At 40.4% G+C, this 25787-nt stretch overlaps 1 protein-coding gene across 1 annotated transcript in view; it reads left to right on the forward strand.

The window, feature by feature from the left end:
• The window catches only part of INPP1 (inositol polyphosphate-1-phosphatase), a 298246-nt gene that overhangs the window by 118416 nt on the left and 154043 nt on the right, over positions 1-25787 (forward strand). The window contains exon 3 of the mRNA XM_044083668.1: positions 21205-21265. Coding sequence (XP_043939603.1) covers positions 21205-21265 — 61 coding nt within the window. The remainder of the gene's footprint in view (positions 1-21204; positions 21266-25787) is intronic.

A 25787-nucleotide genomic window follows, 5' to 3' on the forward strand; every position in this document is an offset into this window, starting at 1 on the left:
TAGCCTTTGAACATTGTGTGCCTATGGTAATGAGGAAATCATTCTATGTTGCGCAACTTATAAACAAAGGTATGGCATCTAGATCCAAGGAGATCATCGTTCCACTGTATTCAGCATTCATCAGACCTTTCATTGAGTACTGTGCCCTCTTTGGTTTGTACCTAACTAGAAGAATACGGTGTATAAATAGCTTGTCCTATGCAGACTCCCTCAAAGGTCTACCCATGTATTTTGTCTCCTACAGGCTGTTGAGGGGATATCTATGCCTAGCACACAAGGCATCGTTCGACTGCACTTTGATGGACCTCCTGCTTATCTGCACCAGAATTACCCATTGTAAAGATTTAAACCTTGCCTGTGATATAAATAAGACCTGCTGGAGAGACAGGTATGTTTTCTAGAGTTTACTCCTTCTCTGGAACAGGCTCCACATCCATGTGAAGCAGATTTCCTCCCTAACCCAATAACCCAATTCAAGTGTAACTTGGTCAGATGAATGGAGATCAGGAAATTCATCCCTTGTTTGGCACCTGTGTCTCTAATGGACAGAGGCAGCCTGTAAATGTTTCATCTCCCAAGCTCCTGCTTTCACTTACCAAGGTACCGGAACATGTCAGAGATTTCGGATTAAAAAGGCTCCAGTGGTCATTAGCCTAGTACACACCTAAGAACCTATACCCTGCCACATATGCCTATATGATGACAAATGTGGAACATCTATAGTATAATCATGGAGCACTTCATTAGGAATCTGGGCCTTCCTGGAACCAGCCTGCATGGAATAGGAGTCCCTCTCATTCTCATAATGGCAGCCCACTCATATCAGAAAGCAAAGTAAAGGGAGGTCATGGATAACCTTCGAGTAAAAATTTATCTGTTGGAAATCCTACTGTCTGTATCTCAAATGGATATTTAACTCCTGAAACTCTCCCTCCCATTTGGCTACTGGTGGGATAATAAGATGATTGTTTTCCTTCCAATCCCTCGAAATGCTGTATTCACGATATTTTGTGCATTTTGAAAATGCACAGGCTTGTCTTTCTCTCCCAAATGTAAGTAGTACCGCCATTCAACCATTAGAACCAAAATAACTAATAATTTTATTCTTGTTTCTTGTCCATGTCCTTTTCACATTGGAACTACTAACCCTCACATTTTGCTCTAATCTTTCTCATCTCATACGATGGATGAAAACTGAAAATTCTTAAGAGTATAGGTTCATAGGTTCATAGGTAGATACTAGGCTATCTACCCTAGGGCATTTATAAGCCTAGCCAGAGTGTATTTGGCTTCCGCCTCCCTATTAGATTAGCCTACTGTGCCTCTGTAAAGTAGGTCACAGAAGGTACCCTTTTAAGATTAGTTTACTGTGCCTCTGTCTAGCAGGGACACAGAAGAGATCCCAGGGATGAATTTGCGATTTCCCATCCACACGTCCAGATTTCACTTGAAGAGGGTCAGCGAGGGGCTATGTCTAACATGAATTGGAATTCTATTCCAGAGTAAGGGGAGCCTCTGGGAAATGAATCTGTCCCTCCAGCATGTCCTATTTATTTTTGTGCTGAGGTTTAGGTCCCTGGAGCATGTAGCTCTAAGGGACTTGGATTTTTTGAGGTGGAGCATGTCCATTAATTCTGGGTTTGACATGGCTTTGTACGCCAGGCATAGATCGCCTCTGAGTAGGCGGTAAGCAACTGAGTAGAGCTGGAGTTTCTTTAGTCGAGCTGCATAGGACATCTGTTTGTAGCCCATGATCCTCTTGGTGAGGTACTTTTGGGGTCTCTCCGGTTGCTGCAGGTGTCGGGTAAGGTACATCCCAAAAGGGGCATTGTATTCAATTATGGGCCTGATGAGTGACGAGTAGAGGGGCACAATAACCTCACTTGATCTAGATGTGAACCCTTTCGTGATAAGGTGGGCTATATAGAAGGTCTTTCTTACCACTTTGGCAACGTGATTATCAAAGGAGAGATTACTATCTACGTTGGTCCCTAAATCTCTAATTATTTCTTCTGTACTTAATGGATTACCACCTATGTGGTAATTTGTGGGCACCTTGTTTTTCTCAAAGGGGATGACTATGCACTTTTTAGCATTTAGCTTGAGGCCGTGGCTCTGGAATCAAGCATCCGTCTCTGTGAGACCCTTTTGGAGGATGCTTGTGTCAGCTGGAGATTCGATTATGGCCCCCAGTTTGCAGTCATCTGCGAACTTTGTCAGCCATAATCCCCCTGTGTTAGCCTGAACCTCAGAGAAGTATATACCGAACAAGAGAGGTCCCAGAACTGAGCCCTGTGGGATGCCACTTGTAACTGGTTTGGATTCAGACATGGCACCTGCGATTCTGACCATGTGGGTTCTATCTCTGAGCCAGTTTGCAACCCATCTTGTGATATAGGGGTTGATATTTAAGCTGGTAAGCTTATTTATGATGCCCGAGTGGGTTATTGTGCCGAAGGCTTTTGCGAGATCCAGGTAGGCTGTGTGGACTACCTTGCCCTCATCTATGGCTTTGGTAACTGTTTCAAAGAAATCAACTAGGTTTAAAAGGCAAGATCTGCCCTTAACAAAGCCGAATTGGGTAGGGTCCAGTGTCTGGAGGCTCCCAATGTCTTTGTTTATGAGTTCCATGATAATACGCTCCATAGCTTTACAGACCAGACTAGTCAGACTTATGGGGCGATAGTTTCCGGGGTCCGTTGTGGCACCACCTTTGTGGAGTGGGACCACTGTAGCTGTACGCCATTTTTTGGGTACATATCCTGTAGTAAGGCTAAGTCTGAACAGTGACTTAATGTGAGGGTTCAGGTCTTCTTGGAGCTCGTGTAAGACACAGCCTGGGACACCGTCCGGTCCCATAGATGCTGTGTTTTTTGCTTTGGAGAGGGCAGCTTTCACCTGTGCATCTGTGATGTCAGGGAGGTTACATTCAGTTGGGATTGGCATTTGCTCCTTAGGGGGGGAAGGGGGGGAGAAGTTTGCGCTGAATCTGTCTGCAGGATGTTGGTTATGTCTGTAGGTTCAGTATATTTTGTACCGTTATGCAACAATTCAGAGCATATCTGGGAGTTTCCGCCCATGTTCCTGGCATAAATAAAGAAGGCCTTGTAATTATCTTTAGTGTCTAGGGCAATTTTTCTTTTGAAACTGGCCTTTGATGATTTTATGAGGGATCGAAGTTTCTTGCTAATACTGATCAGAGATGCCTTCCCTTTTTGGGATTTTGCTCTGTCATGTAGTAGCTTCCTCCTTCTGTTGTATAGCTTATTTATGGCCGGGGTCCACCAGACCGGTCTCCTGTTTTTGGAGGAGTGAGTCTTGGTTTTATTTGGGATAGCACGATCCAAGCATTCCTGCAGGTGCTCATAGAATGCATTTGTAAAGGATTCGTGGATTGGGCTGTATTATCCTCTGGCCCAGGGGCTTTGAAGGATTCCACCTCAGTCTTGGGAAGTGCAAAGTTGGCTTTTGAGAAATTCCTTACAGTGATTTCCTTGGCTGGGGGTGGGGACAGGATATGGATGTCCAGGGAAATTTGTTTATGGTCTGATCTTACCAATGAGGGGTTTACCTCTGGTGTGGAACATAGAGTCCCCATGTTGGTGATGACCAGGTCCAATATGTTGTTCCCTCTTGTGGGAATGGTGACCAGTTGTTCCATTGCGTTAGACTTTATAAATTCAAGGAACCGTTGGGCGAGGGTGTAGTTTTCCCAGTCAATGTCTGGGTAGTTAAAGTCACCCAATAACATAGTGTTTGGAGAGACCTTCATATTCTCCAGTGTTCTCAGGAATGCCAAGTGAGGTTCCTGTAATAGGGAGGGTGTTCTGTAGCAGGCTACAAACTGAAAGGCAGTTTTGCCCGCTGTTAGTTGCACATGGATGGTTTCCGATGCTTCGTGCAGTGCCACTAACCTGGAGGTGTAGGTATCTTTGATGAATATAGATACTCCCCCTACTTTTGGGCTTCGGTCCGAGTTTTGGGGCTGAAACGCATGGTATGAGCTATAACCTGGTAGTGCTGGGGTGCTCTTAGGAGCCTTGAACCAGGTTTCTGTTACTGCACAGACATCGATTTTCTCCATACTGAGGAGAGCCTCGAGTGCGTGCATCTTGAGGTTTAGACTTCTGGCATTGAGCAGCATTACCTTTAGTTGTTTTATCCTTGGGTTGTCTATGGAGGTGGGTTTGTCCTTTGAGCCTTGCCTAAAAAAGGCACTATGGGGGTGGCAAGAGCCTTGGCCAGTATACGAAAGCCTAAGGGTGACAGGTGCAAGCCGTCCCTAGCGAAGCAACGTGGCTTGTCGAGCATGTCATCCCAGGCTGACAGACACTGGATCCCCTTTGAATGACACCAATACTTTAGCCAGCTGTTGAAACTGATCATTTTGTCTTTATACTGTGGCATCATTCACCTAATATGCACCTTGAGCAGCTTAATGATATACTTTTAGCAGGTTACACACGTTTAAAACCTCCATACCGACATATGTGAGTCATTACTTCACAATATCCACATTTCCCTGCAGTACTTTCATTTCAAAAAGAAACATACCTATCCCGAAGGAAGGTGCTATAGTACATTTGGTTGATGGCAGAATGATATATTAATACTAGTTCCTTTCCATCCTTGCATTTCTTCATCTTGTCCATGCCGTCTTGAGTGCTTCTTTGGATTGCTGTTCCACCACCCATTCTTGTAATCCATTCCATAGGTACACAACCTCTCTATGAAGAAATACTTTCAAAGATCCAGGGAGTAGCTGGTCCCACTGGTCTACTGCCTTTGCCCCCTCTACCACGTTTTCTTGCTGTTCAGGCTGGCCTCATCACATCTTACTGACAGGATGTTGTGCAATATTATCATGTCTCCCTGTCTTTTCTAGTCTTTAAAGGGAAAAGCTGATTCTCCCATAGTTATTGCAAATTTCTATTCACTTTCCTCTGAATGTCTTGTAGCTGATATACTAGTTGCCACACAGACTATAACTAAAATCACACATCCATGATGATGGGTTTGCTACACAAAGTATATTCTGTTTCAGGAAGACAGTTACTCCCCTGGAGAAGTGGAACGTGCAGATTTTATCAAGTTCCTGCTATATGCAAAACCATTGATCTCAAGTCCTTTCCTAATGCCTATCTGGCACAGGAAGCCTCAGGTATAGCAAAATTCTTGGTTATGCTGCAGCTTGACAGTAACTTAATCTTTAAATCGTCTGTTCATACCATCCACTATGAACTGTTATTTGAACTTTGAAACTTTTTTGAAATGGATGTCAAGAAATTACATCAAAGAAAGTTGTGATGGGTGAATTTAATATAAATTGCGTGGACTCAACCAATTCCACACAAAGAGATCCGCATGTACGGCAGGTGCACGGTCCATACCAAAACAGTCAAACACAAAAACGTCCAGCACCAAAAGGTGAAATAATAAACTATTTATTGTGGCAGCTCCAGCAATTGATGTATAAATGCATCAAATAAGCAGACTGGTTTCAGCAGTAATAAGCCTTCCTCAGTGCAATAACAAAAGTGAAAAATGCTCCATATTATTAAATAGTCACATCATCAAGAAACAATCATTTCATTGCATAATCAACTTTGCTCATTTAAACCGGGTTTAAACAAACCCCCCCAACCTAATAATCCAACTATATTCTTTATTATTCAAAAGAGTTTGCCAGCATGTCTTAAACATCCTATTGCCTGTAACCCTATCAATAATGATAATTTTAAACTGAGCAGTGATGTGGGTCATAGTATGTTTATACAGTGATATTTCTAGTCTCTACTGGAGATTGTAGGGAGACTACACACCACTGGGCACACAACCCAAATGCCCCACCCTAGCCAAAGAGAAACAAGCAGGTTCCACTTCATCTTAGCTCCCTATTGAAATGTCGGCAATTGGTATTCCAAGTGCCGACCCCCCCCAAAAAAAGACTGAAAACACGGGACAAGAATGAATCTCAAAAATCACTGTTTTCCTTAAAACTTTGTTTTGCAAGGAGAGCAAGCCCCTGCACCCCCCATGTGGGGGGCAAAACCCCCACATACCCCCAATTTATATGTAGCATCTCTGAGATTGCCATACCTCAAAGAAAAGGGAATATTCTGAGAAATAGCATCTTGGACTTCGTATTTGTAAGTTTGATCTTTCAACCATTCAGTCTCTGTATTTTGGGACTCACTGTAGCGGGTCATGACATTTCAAATGGTTACACTTCATCTTTCCTCTCTCTCCCAAACTGGTACCTGTAGCTCCCAAGTCACTAATCAATCCTGGAACAGCTCAGTTGCTGTCAGGACTTCCTCCCTCTATGCCACTGCAATACAAAGGGGCTTCACTACAGAGCACTTCAGTTAACATATTCTTTAAACTAAGTATCCCGTATCAATATAAAAACTGCTCATAAAAGGAACTGTGAAACACCACATAAAATGTAACAAACCCCAACAAACACCAGTCTAAACCTAAAAAAATATTAATCCATATTCATCTAGTCAGTCTTCTTTTGTATGGTCTTTTTAGACCTTCTTAACAAAGTCCACTTCAGCCTTCTCAATCTATGCAGAAGCATTCTCCTGATTATTATAAATCATGTCTTTCTTCATAGGCTACAGAAAAGGTAACAAATATAAGACAAAAATGTCCAAAGAGTGGCAGCTCTCCGTCCTTGAGGGAGGAGATGAGTAACCATTTTAAATATCAGGACCCGGTGGACAGAGTCCCACAATGCGAAGACTGAATAGCCAAACAATCAGACTTGTATATACTAAGTGTGAGATGCCATTTCTTAGAATATTTCCTTTTTTTCTGAGGTATGACAGTCTCAGAATTGGTTTGTAAAGGTTTGGGGGGGTGTTTTGGGGGATGGGGTGCCAGAGGTTGACCCCCTGGAAAAAGAAGTTTATAGGAGCAATTTTCAAGATTCACTCTTGTCCTATGTTTTTGGTCTTTGGCACTCGGCATTTCAAGTGCCGACATTTCAATAGGAGTCAAAAGATGCCATAACCAGACAACACATAGTAAGGACTGAGAATGATTCTGCAGCTTTGTGCCTGGTAGTCAACTGTTGCATTTGGGTGATGTGGCACTCATGAGGTGGCATTATAAGCTCCAGCCTTAGAGAAAGTAAAAACAAAAACTTTCATCAGCCCCCCCATAGTAATTTCATCTTCTCTGTTCTGTGTGAGTGAGGGGGATGAGAGTGGAGGTCAGTGGCAGAGGCAGGGGCAAAAAAAATGACAAAGTGCCCAAGGAACAGTGCTAAGCTTGAGCAGTCACACATATTTTTGTAATTTTGCCAGAAGAAAGACAAAAATCTTGTCCCAATGCTAGCCTTTTTATTCCTGGTTTTGTATTTTAATAAATTGTTTTTTTACCAGTTTTATACTTTCCTTTTTTGGTAATCTTGCTACTGTTTGTTTGGTGCTTATTTAAAGACTTGGTTTGGATGTTTCACTTGCCATGTTTGCTTGTTCTTGCCAATCTGATTAGTGGCTATGAGTAACACATTTGATTGAGCAAACATCTGGATAATATTTTTACTTCTTTTTGAAGGAAGATGATGTTAATGCATTATTAAAGAACATTACTGGCTTGACTGATGATGGTTCTACTTATTAAAAGAAGATGAAAAAGAAGGCTGTTCCTTTAAATTGCTGCAATTCCATAAGCTATTTCTTAATGTGCTTCTTTAAAGCTTGTCTGTTCATTGGTGAATGTTTTGGAGGCCTAAAATAGATAAGCAACCAGTTTCTAGTGCACAGAGTAATGATGTGTTTACTGATTAGCAGTAGCAGAATCTGAATACAAGTGAGAACTGGGTGCCTGGAGCTCCAGGGTTCATAACGGTGATGATTGGAATGTCAGGAATTTAAGTGTGAATGAGTGAGTATATACTAATTATGAGATTGTCATATATCAAGATATTCACCCTACTCCAAGGTACAAAGATCTCAGAATTAGCATATATAAGGCAGAGGGTGTAGAGATGCTGCCCCCCCCCCCCCCCCCGTCCCACATCAGGAGTAGACAGAGTGATGCACTCCTCTTGCATAATGTTTTAAGAGTGTAACAGAGAGTTTTGGAATTTGCTGCTTTTTATTTTCTTAAGCTTCACCCTTACTATAATGTGCTTTACATGAGCTTCCCAAACACTGTCTAGTAATTCCTTTAAGAGATCAACCCTGTAACCCTGACAAAGCAAAGAAGTTGTTAGTTAGGCATTCAGACACTGAATTTGGTACAGAAAGATGTACCATTAGAAATTATGGGAAATATTACAGTGGTGCCTGTAGATAGACTGGTAAGTCATGAGAGGCCATGACTAGTCCACTAGACATGGAGTTATTAAAATGGTCCCTTTAGACTGACTGGTAAGTCATGAGAGGCCACAATTGGTCTACTAGACATGGAGGGGAGATATTGAAATGATACCTTTAGACAGACTAGTAAGTCAAGAGAGGCCACAATTAGTCCACTAGACATGGAGGGAGACATTAAAATGGTCCCTTTAGACAGACTAGTAAGTCATGAGAGATCAGGATTAGTGCCCTCCCCTGCCACATTTCTTTTACTTACTGACTTCTGTAATCCAAAAGAAAAAGAAAAAAATGACAGTAGTAATGTCTCCCAAATGAGTAGATTTGAAGTCATGAGTCTTTTAATATGTGACTAGTGACACAAAAGCTGACATTACAGAGTTAATAGCAAGTTTCTGTGGATAACATATGGCACAGAAACAGCTGTGGTTGTCTGAAAGTAATGGTAACCAAGAGACTGGATGCTTCACATTCTTCTGAATGATAATGAGAGAAAATGTCAAGCCATTACTGTATGACACCATATTTAGATCTTTCGTCTTTTTCCAAAAGTAGACAGACTGACATGAGAAGAATTTATATAGCAAATTGCATCTCTCTGTCCCTTAGTCAAGATGCAACATAGACTTTTTATTTTTCACTTCCACTTAGACTTGCCATGCAGTATCGGAATCTTGCATCCACTCTGACATGTCTAACAAATATCAAACATCTAATTCATCTTTACCCTACTACCTACCAAGTGGCACTGGTAAAGTACACAATCTGTCTAACCTGTTGTACAAACAGTACGCAGCTTTGCGTAAGTAATGATGGCACAGTTTGGTTATTGTCACTGATAATACTAAATAATTAGGTAACAATTTAACTTTTTCAGCTCCTATTACTGAATGGTATTGGTGATATGCCAAACCTTTCTATCCTCTGCTTCATACTATATGCGATTATTAATGTCAATAGAAAATAACGATCCAGAGGCAGATGATATTCCTGTGTAGGGTTAGAAGCTACTTGGAAGAAGGTGATAAAAATCTGGAAGATTATGTTTAACAGTATTTTAAAAGGAATGGCTGTATTACCTAAAGACACTAAAGACCCATCAGACCTAGCTTCATACAGACCCATTTTAATTTTAAAGCATGATTATAAAGTGTTTAGGTCTATACTACCAAAAAGAATGTCGAAGGTGTTGACAAAATTGATAGTTATGGATCAGCGCAGTTCTGTGGAGAGGAGGCAAACATTTGACAACATTAACAGAAAACAAATGCTGATCCAGACGGAAGCACATTGAAAATGCTGCTGTTGTTGGCGGATCTTGATGCAGAGAAAGCATTCCACAGAGTAAGCTGGAACTTTATGAGTAGGGCAACAGATGCATATAAGAAGGATCGGAGGCACAAATTAAATAAAAGGGTTCTTCTCTGATAAGTTGTGCTTGATCTGAGGAACCAGGCAAGGGTGTCCTCTTTCCCCTTTGTTATTTGCTTTATGTTTAGAGCCACTGGCAAAAAAGGGGGACTTAGAAATGCAAGGTTATAATTGGTGTGGTAATCAAGAAAAGTTGGCTTTATTTGCAAATGATGTTATTCTGTATCTGATAAATCCAGAAAAGGACATTTCAATGTTGTGGAACACTGTGAGACAGTTCTAAGTTTTATTGGTGATATAAAATGAATGAAGACAAATGTTATAGTTGGAAATTATATGCCAACACACAAACTGGTTCTTCCATACCTATATTTACAGAGATACAATAAAGTGAAGTACTTAGGAGTATGGATTAAAAAAGTTTCTGTTACGGCAGCTAAGGATATGTGAGAAGAAACTAAACAAAAAATAATACAAAAACTGAGGAAACTGGAAGCTGTTGTTTATGGATATAACAGTAAGACACAAGCAGTGAAAATGTTTTTAGTACCTTTACTTTTATATACTGGACAGGAATGTTTTATCAACCAGAGGAGAAGTTGTGGGCAATAATTAAATCAAGAGTTGAATGAATTTATCTAGGAGGAAAAAAGGGCAAGAGTTATGTGGGATAACTTGACCCTTCCCATAAAACTAGGTGGTTTGGGATTACCTGATTTGAAAGGATATTTTAGAGCTATGCAGTTAAGGTTCATATACATAACACATGCAGAATGTTATAATACAAAATGGAAAGGGATGATGATGAAGCAGGGTGGAAGTTCAAGAAATAGAGAGAGAGTAGGATTTTGGATGCAGATTCTTAAGGAGTTTTTGTGTTTTTTAACTGTTGTAGGTTACATACTCAAGTGTGCTAGCCTGTTTATAGCATTTACAGTGTTTTTTTTGTAAATTACTGTTGGTTCTGTAAAAAAACAAAAAAAAACAAAAAAATATTCTTGTTTCCCTCCTTTTCTAAGCTAGAATAGTCCAGATTTCAGGTTTTGCTGAATTCTGGGCTGTGGTACAGTTCCTGAGTTGCCCATATCCTTACTTGGATAGGAGGAAGCTTCTCTGTTCACCAGTGAGAGTGGGGAGCTTTGAGCAGCCTATCTGTTCCTGGAGGAGTGGTCTCAGCCCAGCAACTAGTAGCTTATTGGCCGTTTTGGGCCAATTCCTATCCCTTTCAAGCTCCCTGCTTTAAAACCCGCATTTGCACGGTTTTGCGCCTGTATATAACTCAGCAGAGCTCCTCGTGGTGTCCTGCAGAGTGTTGCAAGCAGCAGAGAGACAAAACGAGAGACTTTTAACTGATTAAGTTTTTTTTTTCTGCATTTCTTCCTGCGACTGTATTCCCTCGCCAAAAAGCGAGTTTCTAGCTTACCTGTGATTTAAAAAGCTATATTTTTGATTACCTTACTGTTTGTAACGGTCTGCACTTCCAAAAGTCATTTTTTAGTCGTTTTTGTGTTGTTTAACTGTTGTAGGCTACACACTCAAGTGCGCTAGTCTGTTTATAGCATTTACAGTGTTTTTTGTAAGTTAATGTTGGTTCTGTAAAAAAATATATATATATATATATATATATGTATATATATATATATATATATATATATATATATATATATATATATTCTTGTTTCCCACTTTTTCTAAGCTAGAATAGTCCAGATTTCAGGTTTTGCTGAATTCTGGGCTGTGGTACAGTTCCTTAGTTGCCCATATCCTTACTTGGATAGGAGGAAGCTTTTCTGTTCACTAGTGAGAGTGGGGAGCTTTGAGCAGCCTATCTGTCCCTGGAGGAGTGGTCTCAGCACAGCATCTAGTAGCTCCACAAAGTCTGCTCTTCAGTTTTTCCCTTAGAACTAGTCAAGCTCTCAAATTAAGCACTCAGGCTTCCTTTTTCAGCCCAGCACTTGCTCAAATTTCTCAGTAAAGCACTAACAAACGCCAGCACTGCACCCCCCTTCTACTATATAGAAGTAGAAAGCTCCCTATTCGTCCCATCCGGAAAATCAATAAAATAGTTCATTAAAATATTCAGGCATGTCCAAAGGGCAGTTTCGGGTCTCCACTCCAGCCCAACTGGTGAATCTGGGAATCTTGAGGCAATGTTACAATTGCCTTATGTACACAGACAACCCTCTCCTCCTTCCAACAAACTCAAATGTATGTGAGAGATGCAACTATACAGCCAAACTGGAGGGCAAACTCTTTCAACCCAAGACTGGAACAGCCAGTCAGGAGGAGAAGGGAACCAGTCGCACCACACAACCAGCCTCACATAGACCAATCGTATCTGCACCAACAAACAGGACACATAAACACACAAAGACATACTCGGAGGCTCTAAATAAAAACCTACCAAAGCAGCAGAGACCTCCAAAGCAGACATCCAAGCAATCGCAACCCCAAAACAATATTCACGTATCACATACTTCACAAAGTCTGTGTGCTACACAATTGCAGCCCTTAAGGCTAAATAACACACCAAATACACTAGTAATAGGAGACTCTATTGTCAGGCACACTGACGTCCCGCTCACCAGACTGAACAAGGAGAAGGTCACTGTAAGCTGCCTGTCGGGTGCCAGGATCCGCCACATAACACAAGCACTCAGGTCACTCCAAAGCAAGTACAAATATGACTCTGTCATTGTCCATGTTGGTGTGAATGACCTGAGATGTACCTCCCTGGACTACATGAAAAGAGACATAGAGGAGCTCTCTGATCATGTAGCCCAGGCCAGTATGACCCTGACCCTGAGTAGCATCTTGCCCTCACCAAGCATGATGCCACAGTATAAAGACAAAATGATCAATTTTAACAATTGGCTAAACTATTGGTGTCATTCAAAGGGGATCCAGTGTCTGTCAGCCTGGGATGACATGCTTGACAAGCCACGTTGCTTCGCTAGAGATGGCTTGCACCTGTCACCCCTGGGCTTTTGAATACTGGCTAAGGCTCTTGCCACCCTCATAGTGCCTTTTTTAGGCAAGGCTCAAAAGACAAACCCCCCTCCATAGACAACACAAGAAACAAAAAACTGAGGGTAATGCTACTCAATGCCAGAAGTCTAAACCTCAAAATGCACACTCTCGAGACACTCCTCAGTATGGAGAAAATTGATATCTGTGCAGTAACAGAAACCTGGTTCAAGGCTTCAGAGAGCACCCCAGCACTACCAGGCTATAACTCTTACCATACCTTTCGGCCCCAGAACCCGGACCGAAATACAAAAGGCGGGGGTGTATCCATCTTCATCAAGGATACCCTCACCTCCAGGTTAGTGGCACTGCACGAAGCCTCAGAGAACATCCATGTGCAACTAACAGTAGGAAAAACTGATTTTCAGTTTGTAGCTTGCTACAGATCACCCACCTTGTCTCAGGACCCCCACTCGGCATTCCTGAGAACATTGGAGAATATGAAGGTCTCACCAAACACTATGATATTGGGTGATTTCAACTACCCAAACATTGACTGGGAAAACTACTCAAGTCCCAACTCCCTTGCCCAATGTTTCCTGGAATTTATAAACTCAAACACCCTGGAACAACTGGTCACCACTCCCACAAGAGGTGACAACATATTGGACCTGGTCATCACCAACATGGGGGCTGAATGTTCCTCACAAGAGGTAAACCCCTCATTGGTAAGATCAGACCATAAACTAATCACACTAGACATCCACATCCCGACCCCATCCCCAGCCAAGGAAACCACTGTGAAAAATTTCTCAAAAGCAAACTTCACACTTCTCAAGACAGAGGTGGAATGTTTCAAAGCCCCTGGACTAATGGAAAATGCTGCCAAAACCGCAATATCCTTTACAAATGCATTCTATGAGCACCTACAGGAATGCATGGATCGAGCCATCCCAAGTAAAACCAAGACCCACTCCTCCAAAAAGAGGAGACCAGTCTGGTGGACCCCGGCCAATAATAAGCTATACAACAGAAGGAGGAAACTACTGCATGATAGAGCAAAATCCTAAAAAGGGAAGGCATCCCTGATCAGTATTAGCAAGAAACTACGATCTCTCATAAAATCATCCAAGGCCAGCTTTGAAAAAAAAAATCGCCAAAGACTCTAAAGATAATCACAAAGTCTTCTTTAGCTATGTCAAGAATCTAGGTGGAAACTCTCAGATCTGCTCTGAGCTGGTGCAAAATGGCAAAAAATACACTGAACCTACTGACATTGCCAGCATCCAGGCTGACAGGTTCAGTGCAAACTTTACCCCACCCCACCCCCAAAATGGCCTGTGTCCATCCCAGAAGAATGTAGACCCCCAGACATCACAGACACACAGGTGAAAACATCCCTCTCCAAAGCCAAAAACACAGCATCAATGGGACCGGATGGTATCCCAGGCTGCGTCTTACACGAGCTCCAAAAAGAACTAAACTCTCACATAAATTCACTATTCGAACTCAGCCTTACTACAGGATATGTACCCAAAGAATGGCATACAGCAACAGTTATCCCGCTCCACAAAGGTGGCGCTACAACGGATCCCGGGAACTATCACCCTGTAAGCCTGACTAGACTGGTCTGCAAGGCTATGGAGTGCATCATCATGGAACTCATAAACAAAGACATTGGGAACCTCCAGACACTGGACCCTACCCAATTCGGCTTTGTTAAAGGCAGATCTTGCCTCTTAAACCTAGTAGACTTCTTTGAAACAGTTACCAAGGCCATAGACGAGGGAAAGGTAGTCCACACAGCCTACCTAGACCTTGCAAAGGCCTTCAACACAATACTCCACTCTGGCATTATAGATAAGCTCACCAGCTTGAACATTAACCCCTATGTCATGAGATGGGTTGCAAACTGGCTCATGGATAGAACTCACATGGACAGAGTTGCAGGTGCCAGGTCAGACTCCAAAACGGTTACAAGTGGCATCCCACAGGGCTCAGTCGTGGGACCCCTCTTGTTCGGTATATACTTTTCTGAGGTACAGGCAAGCATGGGAGGACTATGGCTGACCAAGTTCACAGATGTTTGCAAACTGGGAGCCATAATCAACTCTCCGGCTGACACAGACATCCTCCAGAAGGGTCTTACAGAGACGAATACCTGGTGTCAGAACCATGGCCTCAAGTTAAATGCTAAAAAGTGCATAGTCATCCCCTTTGGGAAAAACAAAGTGCCCACGAACTACCACATAGATGGTAATCCACTAAGTACAGAAGATGTAATTAGAGATCTGGGGACCCAAGTAGATAGTAGTTTGATAATCACATTGCCAAAGTGGTTATAAAAACCTTCTACATAGCCCACCTAATCATGAAAGGGTTCACATCTAGATCAAAAGAGGTCATTGTGCCCCTCTACTCATCCCTCATCAGGCCCATAATAGAGTACAATGCCCCATTTTGGATGTACCTTACCCGACACGTGCAACAACTGGAAAGACCCCAGAAGTACCTCACCAAGAGGATCGTGGGCCTCAAACAGATGCCCTATGCAGATTGACTAAAGAAACTCCAGCTCTACTCAGTTGTTTACCGCCTACTCAGAGGTGATCTCTGCCTGACGTACAAGGCCATGTCTAACCCAGAATTAATGGACATGCTCCACCTCAAGAAAACCAAATCCCTTAGGGCTACACGTTCCAGGGATTTAAACCTCAGCACAACAATAAATAGGACAAGCTGGAGGGATAGATTCATATCCCAGAGGCTTCCCTCACTCTGGAATAAAATCCCAGTCCATGCTAGGCAGAGCCCCTCACTGACCCTCTTCAAGAGAAATCTTGACGAGTGGATGGGAAATCTTAAATTTACTCCGGGGATCACTTCTATGGCCCTGCTGGACAGAGGCTCAGGAATCTAATCAAATCTAAATGGGAGGCGAAAGCCAACACATTCTGGCTAGACTTATAAATGCCCTAGGACAGATAGCCTAGTACCTACCTATGAACCTATGAACCCATGAGATTAATAATAATTCTGCAGAATATTATATTCATAAAGTAGCAGAAAGTATTTTAAGATCTAAGCCAACATGGGAATGGAGAAAGGAGATTCTGCCAATAGGGATGACTGCAAGTAGGGAGATAAAATCAGGCAAGAGTGAGCTGGAATTTACTGGAGAAAACTATCAAGGAACCAATGTATTGGGAGCAAATAACTAGAGAGGGAAAGGATTCCAGAGTGGGACAAGGCCAAGAAGATGTTTGGACGGCACGCTACAGATTGTCTTCTCTATCAGGGATTGATATCAGATTACGGGCAAAGAGAAGGGGATAGGAGAATCTTAAGTGAAAGGCCTGCTCTGGTAGAGTTTTTAGTTGAATCTAAAACAGAAATTGCTTTTAAAAAATGGATAATTCATTGTGATTATAAAATATTGCATGAAAACTATAAGAACCAATCAGAGGAGGTTAGAAAAGATTGGAAAGGGAAACTAGAAAAGCAATTTACAAGGGGACAATAGGAGGACATATGTATAGCTCCCAAGTATGCAACAAAGTCCAGAAGGATTAGGATCTTTGCTTGGAAGTGTTTGCATAGGTATTTTTATACTCCAAGTATACTTCAAAGAATTTTTCCTCAGGTAGATAGCAAATGTTGGAGGCATGAGGTGGAAGAAAGAAAACTGGGAACATGTGTTCTAGGAGTGTAATGACTTGGAATATTTTAAAAATTCACTACAGTGGACTTTGTTAGAAATGTTGGATGAGCAAATGGGTGTAACTAAGGAAATGATTCTTTTGAGCTAGAACACAGAATCTAAATTGCCTAGACATATAGAGTAAGGCCATATTAAGTTTAATTCTGGTGGCTGACGAAAAAGCAATTACTAGAAAATGGAAATCAAATTCTAAAACATTGTATTTGGAGTACTGAATGCTATAAATTAAATAAAAGAACTGGAAGAGGGATCTTTAGAAAAGGGACAGAGCAAATTGCATTCAAATAAATTAGATTTTTGGACCAATACTTGCAGAAAAATGTTCAGGAGCAGGAGGAATGAGGTTTAAGGGAAGGCAGGACTTAAGCAATTTATGTAATGTTGGACTGATGATAGTTACAAAGAAAGAAAATATGTGTGATGAATAATGTATGTAAATGGAAAATATCTTAATTCTTTTCTGTTAATGTATGTTTGCCTATGTCTTAAGTAATAATTTAATAAGGCTGTTAAAAAAACAAAATAATGATATTAACACTTTAAGACTTTAGTATTGTAATGTTTCTTTTTTTCCTTCTGATAACAATTATATATTTAACTCTTATATAACTTGGAGCTCATGACGGGACTCCACTAGATTAGATGAATCACTCCTGTTAGCAAGGTCAAAAAATAACTAAATAAATAATAGAAAACAGTAAAAATTAATAATTTCTGCAAGGCCCTATACAGCTCATACACCCTCAAGTTGTACATGCACACAGGCAAATATATGTGTGTGTGTGTGTGTGTGTGTGTGTGTGTGTACATATATATATATATATATATATATATATATATATATATATATATATATATATATATATATATATATATATATATATATGTGGGTTACAGTCACAATCTTGAAGCCCACAAGCTTGAAACCCATAATCCCAAGACAATAATACTGAAAGACTAAAACCACAATATCAAACTGCTGAACTTGCCCCCCCCCCCCCTCGCAGGACCAGACCCATGTTATCATTCGTTCCTGGGCTCACACTGATAGGAGAATTCAGTATTCAAGATTTTTTAGACATTCTGGTCTTCAGCATTTTGATCTTTTGATATTATGGTCTCAGGATTATGTGTTTTAAGTATGTGGCTTCAGGACTGTGGTAGTAAAGCATATATATGAATGGGTATAGTGGCAATCTTCAAATCAATAAAACATCAACAACACATCAAACATCAAAATGTTAACATCGACAAACAAACAACATCATGCTTCTGCACATGCTAGCTTTAAAACAATGTTTTTGCAGGGGATAGCAAGACCCCTGCACCCCCCACACCTCCAATAATCATTTAGTCCAAGTCTGACATCTCACAATCCCTGAGGAAAGGGCATATTCTCCAACCACAGGGACTGTGTGATCACCCACAGATGTTGACCACATGTTTTAGGATTAGGGTAAGAGTTAGGCAAGGGCATGGATGTTGCATGTTTGTGTGAAAATGCATGTATTTTAGGCTTAGGGTTGGGTTAGGTAAGCAAATAGATGTAGTTTTGATAGTGTGTGCTAGTGCATGTTTGTTTGTCTGAGCATGTCTTGTGCACTGGTAGTGTTATGGGAAGTTTTTTGTTAAGGTAAGGTGTAAAGTTAGTGTTGGGGGCAGGTTTATGGCTAGGGTTGGCATGTATTACTAAGGTGGTGCAGGGACAAACTGTGTGTGTGTGTGTGTGTGTGTGTGTGTGTGTGTGTGTGTGTGTGTGTGTGTGTGTGTGTGTGTGTGTGTGTGTGTGTGTGTGTGTTTCATACCTCTCAACTCTCCAGACTTTTGCAGAATGTCCAGATCTTTGCCTCATATTTTTGTTCTGTTTGTAAAAAAAAATATGGTTTTCTGTCAAATCACTGAGGACTGAAATCAATAAATAATGACATACATTTAAGTTTCAGACTTTATATTTTATTTATTCATTTGATATTTGTTACCTGGGATTGTCCGACTGAGCTTGCGACCTTTTCAGTAGAGGTCCGGGAAGAAAAGCTCTACAGTACAAAGTACACAATAAAAATTCACAGAACAAATTAAGCAAGTAATACATACCTAACAGACTAATCTAGAAAGAAGAAAAGAATGAGCATGTAATTAATTGTCAGTATGGGAAATGCAAGAAAAATATAAAAACACAGAAAAGTTATAAAAAGGTTAAACAGATAAACAAAGCTGAACAAATTAGGGAAAATATGACAACTGAGACAAATCAAATAGGAGGTGTGTAAAGAGGAGGTGGGTAGGAACAGAGAAGAAATGCAGAAGAATTTAAATATATGTCTAGAATAGTAGTAAAAGCAGTTAGTTAGGAGAGTTTCAATAAGAGGGGAAGTAAGAGGGGGGAGGAAGAAAGAAAAGGTGGTATTATCGGATAACAGGAAACAAGAGATTAGAAGGGAAAAAGGAAAGAAAGTTGATACATGAAGTAGGAAAGAGAAGGATATCAAGTAGGATGATTGCAGTGACATAACCAGGCAACGTTTAGGTAATTTTTAAGAACAGTCTTGAAGTTGTGAGAGTGAGTAATATTTCTGAGGACTATATGAAGCTTATTCCATGCTAAAGCAGGGTGGTAGCTATAGAGGTTTTGTCCTAAAGATTTTTTAGGTTTATGAATATGTAAGAGAAATTGTTCTGAGTTTCTGATGGAGCAAGTTGGCTTGTACAGGGATACAACAGGGGAGATGCTAGGGCAGGAGGTAGGTTTGTTTAAGATGGAGTGGATAATAAGAAGCTGAGTATATGAGAGTTGGGTAGGAAACTAATCAGCTGAGTGTACAGAGATCAAGACAGTGGTGAGATTTTGGAGGTAGATTGGCTACAAATCTGGCAACTTTGTTGCATGTGGATTCTAGTTTGGCTAGAAGAGAGGACTGTATGTTGATAATGATTTGAGAAGAGTAGAAGAAGTTAGGAAGAAGATAGGCCTGGGAAAAGTGAGATTCTGGAGTTAAGGGTAAGGAACTTTTTGTTCCTATATAGTAGGCCAAGTTTTTGGTAGGTTTTCTTTATACAATGGTGTACCTGGAGGTCAGATTTAAGTTGATCATCAAAAATTACTCCAAGGAGCTTACTGTGGGGTTCAGATGAATTAATAGTGCTGTTAAGTGAGTAGATGGTGAAAGAGGATTTAAGATAGTTGAGAGCTTTAGGTAGGAAAAGGAGGAGTTTGACCTTTTAGGGTTAAGAATGAGTTGGCTGTTAGTAAGTCAAGTTTCAGTAAGGTTGAAGGAGGTTTGAGTTAAGGTGAGCAGGTCCAAGGGATTGTCAGCAATGGTGATGATAGTGGAGTCATCCACGTACTATATGAGGGATGACTGAGGACAGGAGGTGTAGAGTTGATTAGCAAAAATGTTAAAAAGAATGAGGCCAAGAATTGAGATTTGTGGAACTCCCATTTTCATGGGGAGGAAGTGAGAGTAGAGATCCATTTGATGGCTTGCTGTCTGTTAGAGAGGTAGCTGGAACACCAAGAGATAGTAGAAGGGGAGAGATTAAGTTGAGAAAGTTTGGAGAGAGAATGGAGTGAGAGACAGTGTCAAATACTTCTGAGAGATCTAAGAAGAGGCAGAAGACCAGTTTGTTACTGTATCTGGCTAGAGAAATAGAGTTAGTTAAGGAAAGGGAGCATTGGTGGTGCTGTGGTGAGGGCGGAAGCCATGCTGTATATGGGGTGATAAGGTTATGTTGAATGTAGTCCACTTTCTTGAAGTTAGAGAACTGTTAGTAACCTGATCTATAAATGTTCATCATGCATACAGCTGCAGTCATCACACTAGGGTTATCCTGCCGTCAGGCGGGTCCTCGGTCGGCCGAATTCCAAAGTCTAGGTCCGGCGTCGGAAGTAAAAGGGCAGCCTTTTCTTTTCCCAGTCCTGGCAGCGGTATATTGTATGCTTTTTGTCTTGAAGGTTTAGCTCTCCTAAATGAAGTGGGGCACCTACCACATCTCTGTGAGCAATTTGTTATATGTCCCAATACTGACCCGAAGCAGACAGTGTTCCACAGGTGATGGTATGTCAGTTACATCCTTTGCTGTTATTCATTCATACATTTTGGTTTAACAATGGTCTGCCTGTGAAAGCAGTAATCTACCTTGAATTTTTGAGTGTTTAAAGGACATTTATCTCTTTGTAATTGTTTGTTCCAAGCTTCTGCCCTTCCATTTTTTTGTATATTTTTATTACCACCCCCCTCAACACACACACACACACACACACACACACACACACACACACACACACACACACACACAAACTGCACTGACCTCTCCTTAACACTGCCCCTCTTTGGGGTCTTAGTAACAAGGTGTACATTACAGACCCCAGCAGAAAGCAGCACCTTTATTCATTTAAAGGGAGGAGTCAAGGCTCTGCTGCACTACAGCTTTGAATCACAAATAACAGCAGTGAGTATTAAGCATTTATAGTACTGACTAATGATTAGAAGTGTTTTTTTGATCAGCTGTGCTGGGATGTTGCCCATGTTAAGTAAGTTACTTTGTATTTTCATATGAATGTTAACCTGTTTTGCTGGAGTGTACTGCCTCACGTTTGAATTTAAATATAGTAAATTCAGCCTAATAAGTGCACATTTACATTCTCTGATAACCACATGGCAGTACAGGGTGGAAATTTTGTGGAGGATGCTGAAATCGTAGGGGCTTAAGCAGTTGCAGCTATGATGGACCGTATACTAAATACCATTTTTATTGATTACCAGAACTGATTCTTCCTTCCTTAAACATTTTTCTGTTTGTTTTTCTTTTTAGTTTCCTGAACTAAAAAGCTACATTGGAGGAGAAGAATCAAACAAATTTGAGAATGGTTTAGGTATGTTTTAACTGCTACTGCTGCATTTTAAGCATAAATTATGATTTCACACAGTGTTTGGTATCCTTCTGCATAGTTGCAGACCTGTGCTACTAGGGACTTTTGTGTGATCCGCTCTTATGGCAGCAAATCATGTTGATGTATACAGGCAGCCTATGCTCCAGACGTAAGAAAAATACTGGACTACCAGGGAAGATGACTGATGCTATTTCCTGTAAGAATGAGAAGGGGAAGATCAAAAAACATTATGTGTGTGTGTGTGTGTGTGTGTGTGTGTGTGTATGTATAGTGTGTGTGTGTGTGTGTGTGTGTATGTATAGTGTGTGTGTGGGTGTGTGTGTGTGTGTGTGTGTGTGTGTGTGTGTGTGTGTGTGTGTATGTATAGTGTGTGTGTGTGTGTGTGTGTGTGTGTGTGTGTGTGTGTGTGTGTGTGTGTGTGTGTGTGTGTGTGTGTGTGTGTGTGTGTGTGTGTGTGTGTGTGTGTGTGTGTGTGTGTGTGTGTGTGTGTGTGTGTGTGTGTGTGTGTGTGTGTGTGTGTGTGTATGTATAGTGTGTGTGTGTGTAGGGGTATTGCACAAGCAGTAGCTGTGTGTGCCCACCCTGTGACCTTCCGCATAATGTGTATGTGTGTGTGTGTGTGTGTGTGTGTGTGTGTGTGTGTTATATTAATACAGATAGATGTGTGTGTCTATGCATTTGTGCGTGTGTGTGTATGTGTGTCTGTGTCTAAATACATATAAATAAATATATATATGTGTGTGTGTTATATTAATACAGATAGATGTGTGTGTCTATGTGTTTGTGTGTGTGTGTGTGTGTGTGTGTGTATGCATACATTATATATATATATATATATATATATATATATAGAGAGAGAGAGAGAGAGACAGGCAGACAGAGAGAGAGATAGAAAGATAAATAGTCACTGTCCATTGTACTCCTTTTTATCCTGACCCCCCCCCCCCTTTGTGCAAATAAGTAAGCAGTCATTGTCTAAGATACTGCTTCAATTCTGTGTCCCTCTAAAGCCGAACAGATAAGCAGTCATTGTCTACTGTTGCTTTCCATTCATTGTAAAAGAATAGTTTGAATGGTTCTTGTCCAGGGTCACCCTCTGATATATTTCATTCCTTATAATGTAAATGTGCTGATGCACACTGTATAGCTAACGTCTCCACACCCCATTCATTAGAAATAAGTATATGAAGACTCAATCCATAGTATGCCCACCACATGCCATCTGTTATAATAATTAATATATTTCTTATTTTCTAGGGATTCTCTTTTCTTTTCCCATCTTTTGTAATAATATATGCATGCTTGTCTAAGCTATTCCTTTTCCATCCCATCCCATCAAAAACTTAACTGAAGACTTATTGTCAAGGGAGCCCCTTTTTCCCCTTCCACCCTCTATACAAATAATAGAAATGCTTATGGTCTAGCCTAGCCCTCCCCGACCTGCTGTGTCTTCCAGCTCTTCATCCAGTCCCCCAGCCATACACCTTCCAATTCCTTGTAGCAGTATTGCAATCTTTTTCAACACTATGCATAATTACTGCAATACACCATGACTTAATGTGGGACACAGAATTGATTCATGCATGACTGGATGTCATAGCTGATTTTAATAATATTTTCATCCCACTGTGTCATCATGGAACATAGACATGGCATAAAAGCAGTGTAAGCAAGTGCAGATTCCACTGAGACAGGCCAACCAAGTCAGCTCTAAAGTAACTGGGGAGTACAGGCAGTAGATGTGTGAGCAGATGTATGACCCAGTACATGATAAGAAGCATATAGGACAACTGCCCCTAATCAAATAAAGGGCAGAAGAGCACCTGGGACTTCACAACAGTGCTATACACCATACTGTTGTAGCACATAACTGGTCCTGGTACTGTCTTAAATTTATTCATTCATTTATTTTATTTTCCTTTTGTTATCTGGGTGAGTGGGCTTTCAGACTAAATACATTGGATGAGACAGCAAAATGCTAATAAAAGTTCCACAGTGGCATGTTATTTACTACAGGGCAGTAAAGTATGTGCATTGATTGTTCTATGCCAGAACCTGCAGAATGTGTGTTTTATAAAGTGGAGACGTTCATACCAGTGTCTCTGGTGTACTGCTGTAAAGCATAAGCAATTAGTTTCATTAGATGTTTCACTCATATCTTGCAAGCTGGTCTGGCTTGGAGAGCTGATGCCCTAGAACTTGTATTAGGCAATATAGTATCTTGTAGATAAAACATACGGAAATGATAAAATGTGTGCCTTTTGTGTGCATTTTGCCACATTCATTTGAAGGCAACCATTACCATATCTCATGAAGAATCAGCTTTGAAATCTGGACATTAAGAATGTTTTGCTATTCTTAAAATGCCATCTTCAAGTATATTTTGGCTAAATATTTTCTCTTTAGCATTGTATTTCTGTGTGAGTTGTGCTTTCTCTACAGCACTGTCAATGCAATGTAACAGATGAAACATGGATCAAATCCTGGATTGTAGAGAAACTGCTTCTGTTTGATTTAGCTTCTAAATCATTTGTTGTTAAGTCTGTTGTTTTGGTTCACTTCCCACAAAAATGCAATTTCTTGAATTAGTTTGATCAGGAATTATGTATAGCTCAGAAAACTAACTGGAAAATGTGTGTACCCACTATAAAAAAGGTGTCCATCACTAAAAAGTCTGCTACAGTGGTAAATCTCAAACAGAGAGCTGTAATCTACAGACAAATGTCTGTCCTCAACAACTAAAACCCTAAATTCTGCTGATGATGTTTTATATTCTATCTTTGTATCCATAATTTGGAACTCAATCCCGGCACTCATCAGGCACCAGTCTAGTTCAACCATGTTTAAAATACAATTGAAACAAAATCTCCAAGGTTCCTGGATTTGCCTCTGCTCCAACACACCTGGCTACGCCCACTCATGGAAGACTCTTACCCAGCTATCACTTCCTTTCCCTACTAATGCCCTCACATCCTAAGTGTAACTCTATCAACTTCTGATGAATGACTGCTACTGTCACTGTCCCTCTCCTTTAATTAACTTACTGTTTTACGGAACTAACGTTCTTCTAGTCACAGCTCTCATATCTATCCCTTTTATCACTTACTCTGCCTCTGTCTAATACTCTCTTCAATCTTCTTCACTTAATACATCCTCCTGCAATAACATACTCACTGCTCAATGATTATGACCACAAATTACCATAAATTCTTGACTCGCTTGAACTACTTTTCTTAAAGTTATTTGCTGCACAATGCTGTACTGCTTCTGTAATTTAATACCTACTTGCATTATGTTATACTGTCATTTTACTTAATCCGATCCCTTCATTTTCAGTATTCTCACAGAATATCATTGTAAAATGTATACTGCTTATATGTGTTTTGTTTCTTGTGCTTGGAGCTTTTCTACCCAGAATTCCACTGAAAAGAAATTATTTGATTCCCAGTCAGACTTTCGCTGTAAACAAACATAAAGAAATAAATAATAATCTGAGCTATTGCTTTCTATCATATATCCTTACACCATATAGTAAGGATCTACATATTGTACGAATATGAAATGTGAATGGCAAAGCCCCTGTTAAAATTAATTGGAGGCTTTAAAAAAATTAAGGAAACAAAAAAAAAATAATAAAGAGATGGCCAATACTGCAGCTTTGAGGGACAGTGTCAGTTGTCAGGCTTTGTCTGTGATTTATCACTTCAACATGTTATATTACTGTTTGGTGTCTTTATCAACAGCAAGTTAGTGAACACATTAGAAAGACTTCTAATTGGATGAATCATCTGAAACATAGCTTAAATCTAATGCATCATAGTGCTTTTGGTAAACAAAACCAAAGAAAAGGATAAACAGCTGAGCGGCAAGCAGTAACAACAATAAAAGATGAAAAAGACCTGAGAACATTTGTATCAGATGATGTAAAAGTAAATAAGCAATGTGAGAGTGCAGGTAGTGAGATACAAAGAGGGATCACAGTCATCAAGTCTACAGGCCAGAGGGCTGAAGCTCTTATTGTGTTCCAGAAGACTTGGTTCAAGTAGCAGACCCGGTCACTGGAAGTCTTTTTTTTTAAATACATTTTTATTGAATTTTCAGTAAAAATACACTTAACAAATAAACATTAAACATCTAAACATGAATAAACAAAAACTATATACAAGGTCCATAACAGATGCAATTTCATAGTCGCTTTTACATTTTCTCTAGAAGTTTTTCAAGTTTTAACGATGATAATTGTTTGTGAGTGACATTTGAAGTTCTTGAAATAGCAGTTTGTAATTCTGTTACAGACAATCGTCATTAATGAAGGAAAATCTAATTTAAAGTGATAGTTTTCCTTGCAATTGTAAGAAGAGACCAAAGAAGATGTACTTGAGTTCTTGGCATACAAGCTGGTAATAGTGCGTTAAATAACAATAAGGAGTCCGGTAATTCACATTGGTCTGACCACAACGCTTTAGTAAAATTCCTAAAGTCAAGCCAAGGAACATATGCACCC

The sequence above is a fragment of the Protopterus annectens genome, chromosome 9.part0, assembly GCF_019279795.1.
Source record: "Protopterus annectens isolate FY-2018-M chromosome 9.part0, PAN1.0, whole genome shotgun sequence".
Taxonomy (NCBI): domain Eukaryota; kingdom Metazoa; phylum Chordata; order Ceratodontiformes; family Protopteridae; genus Protopterus; species Protopterus annectens.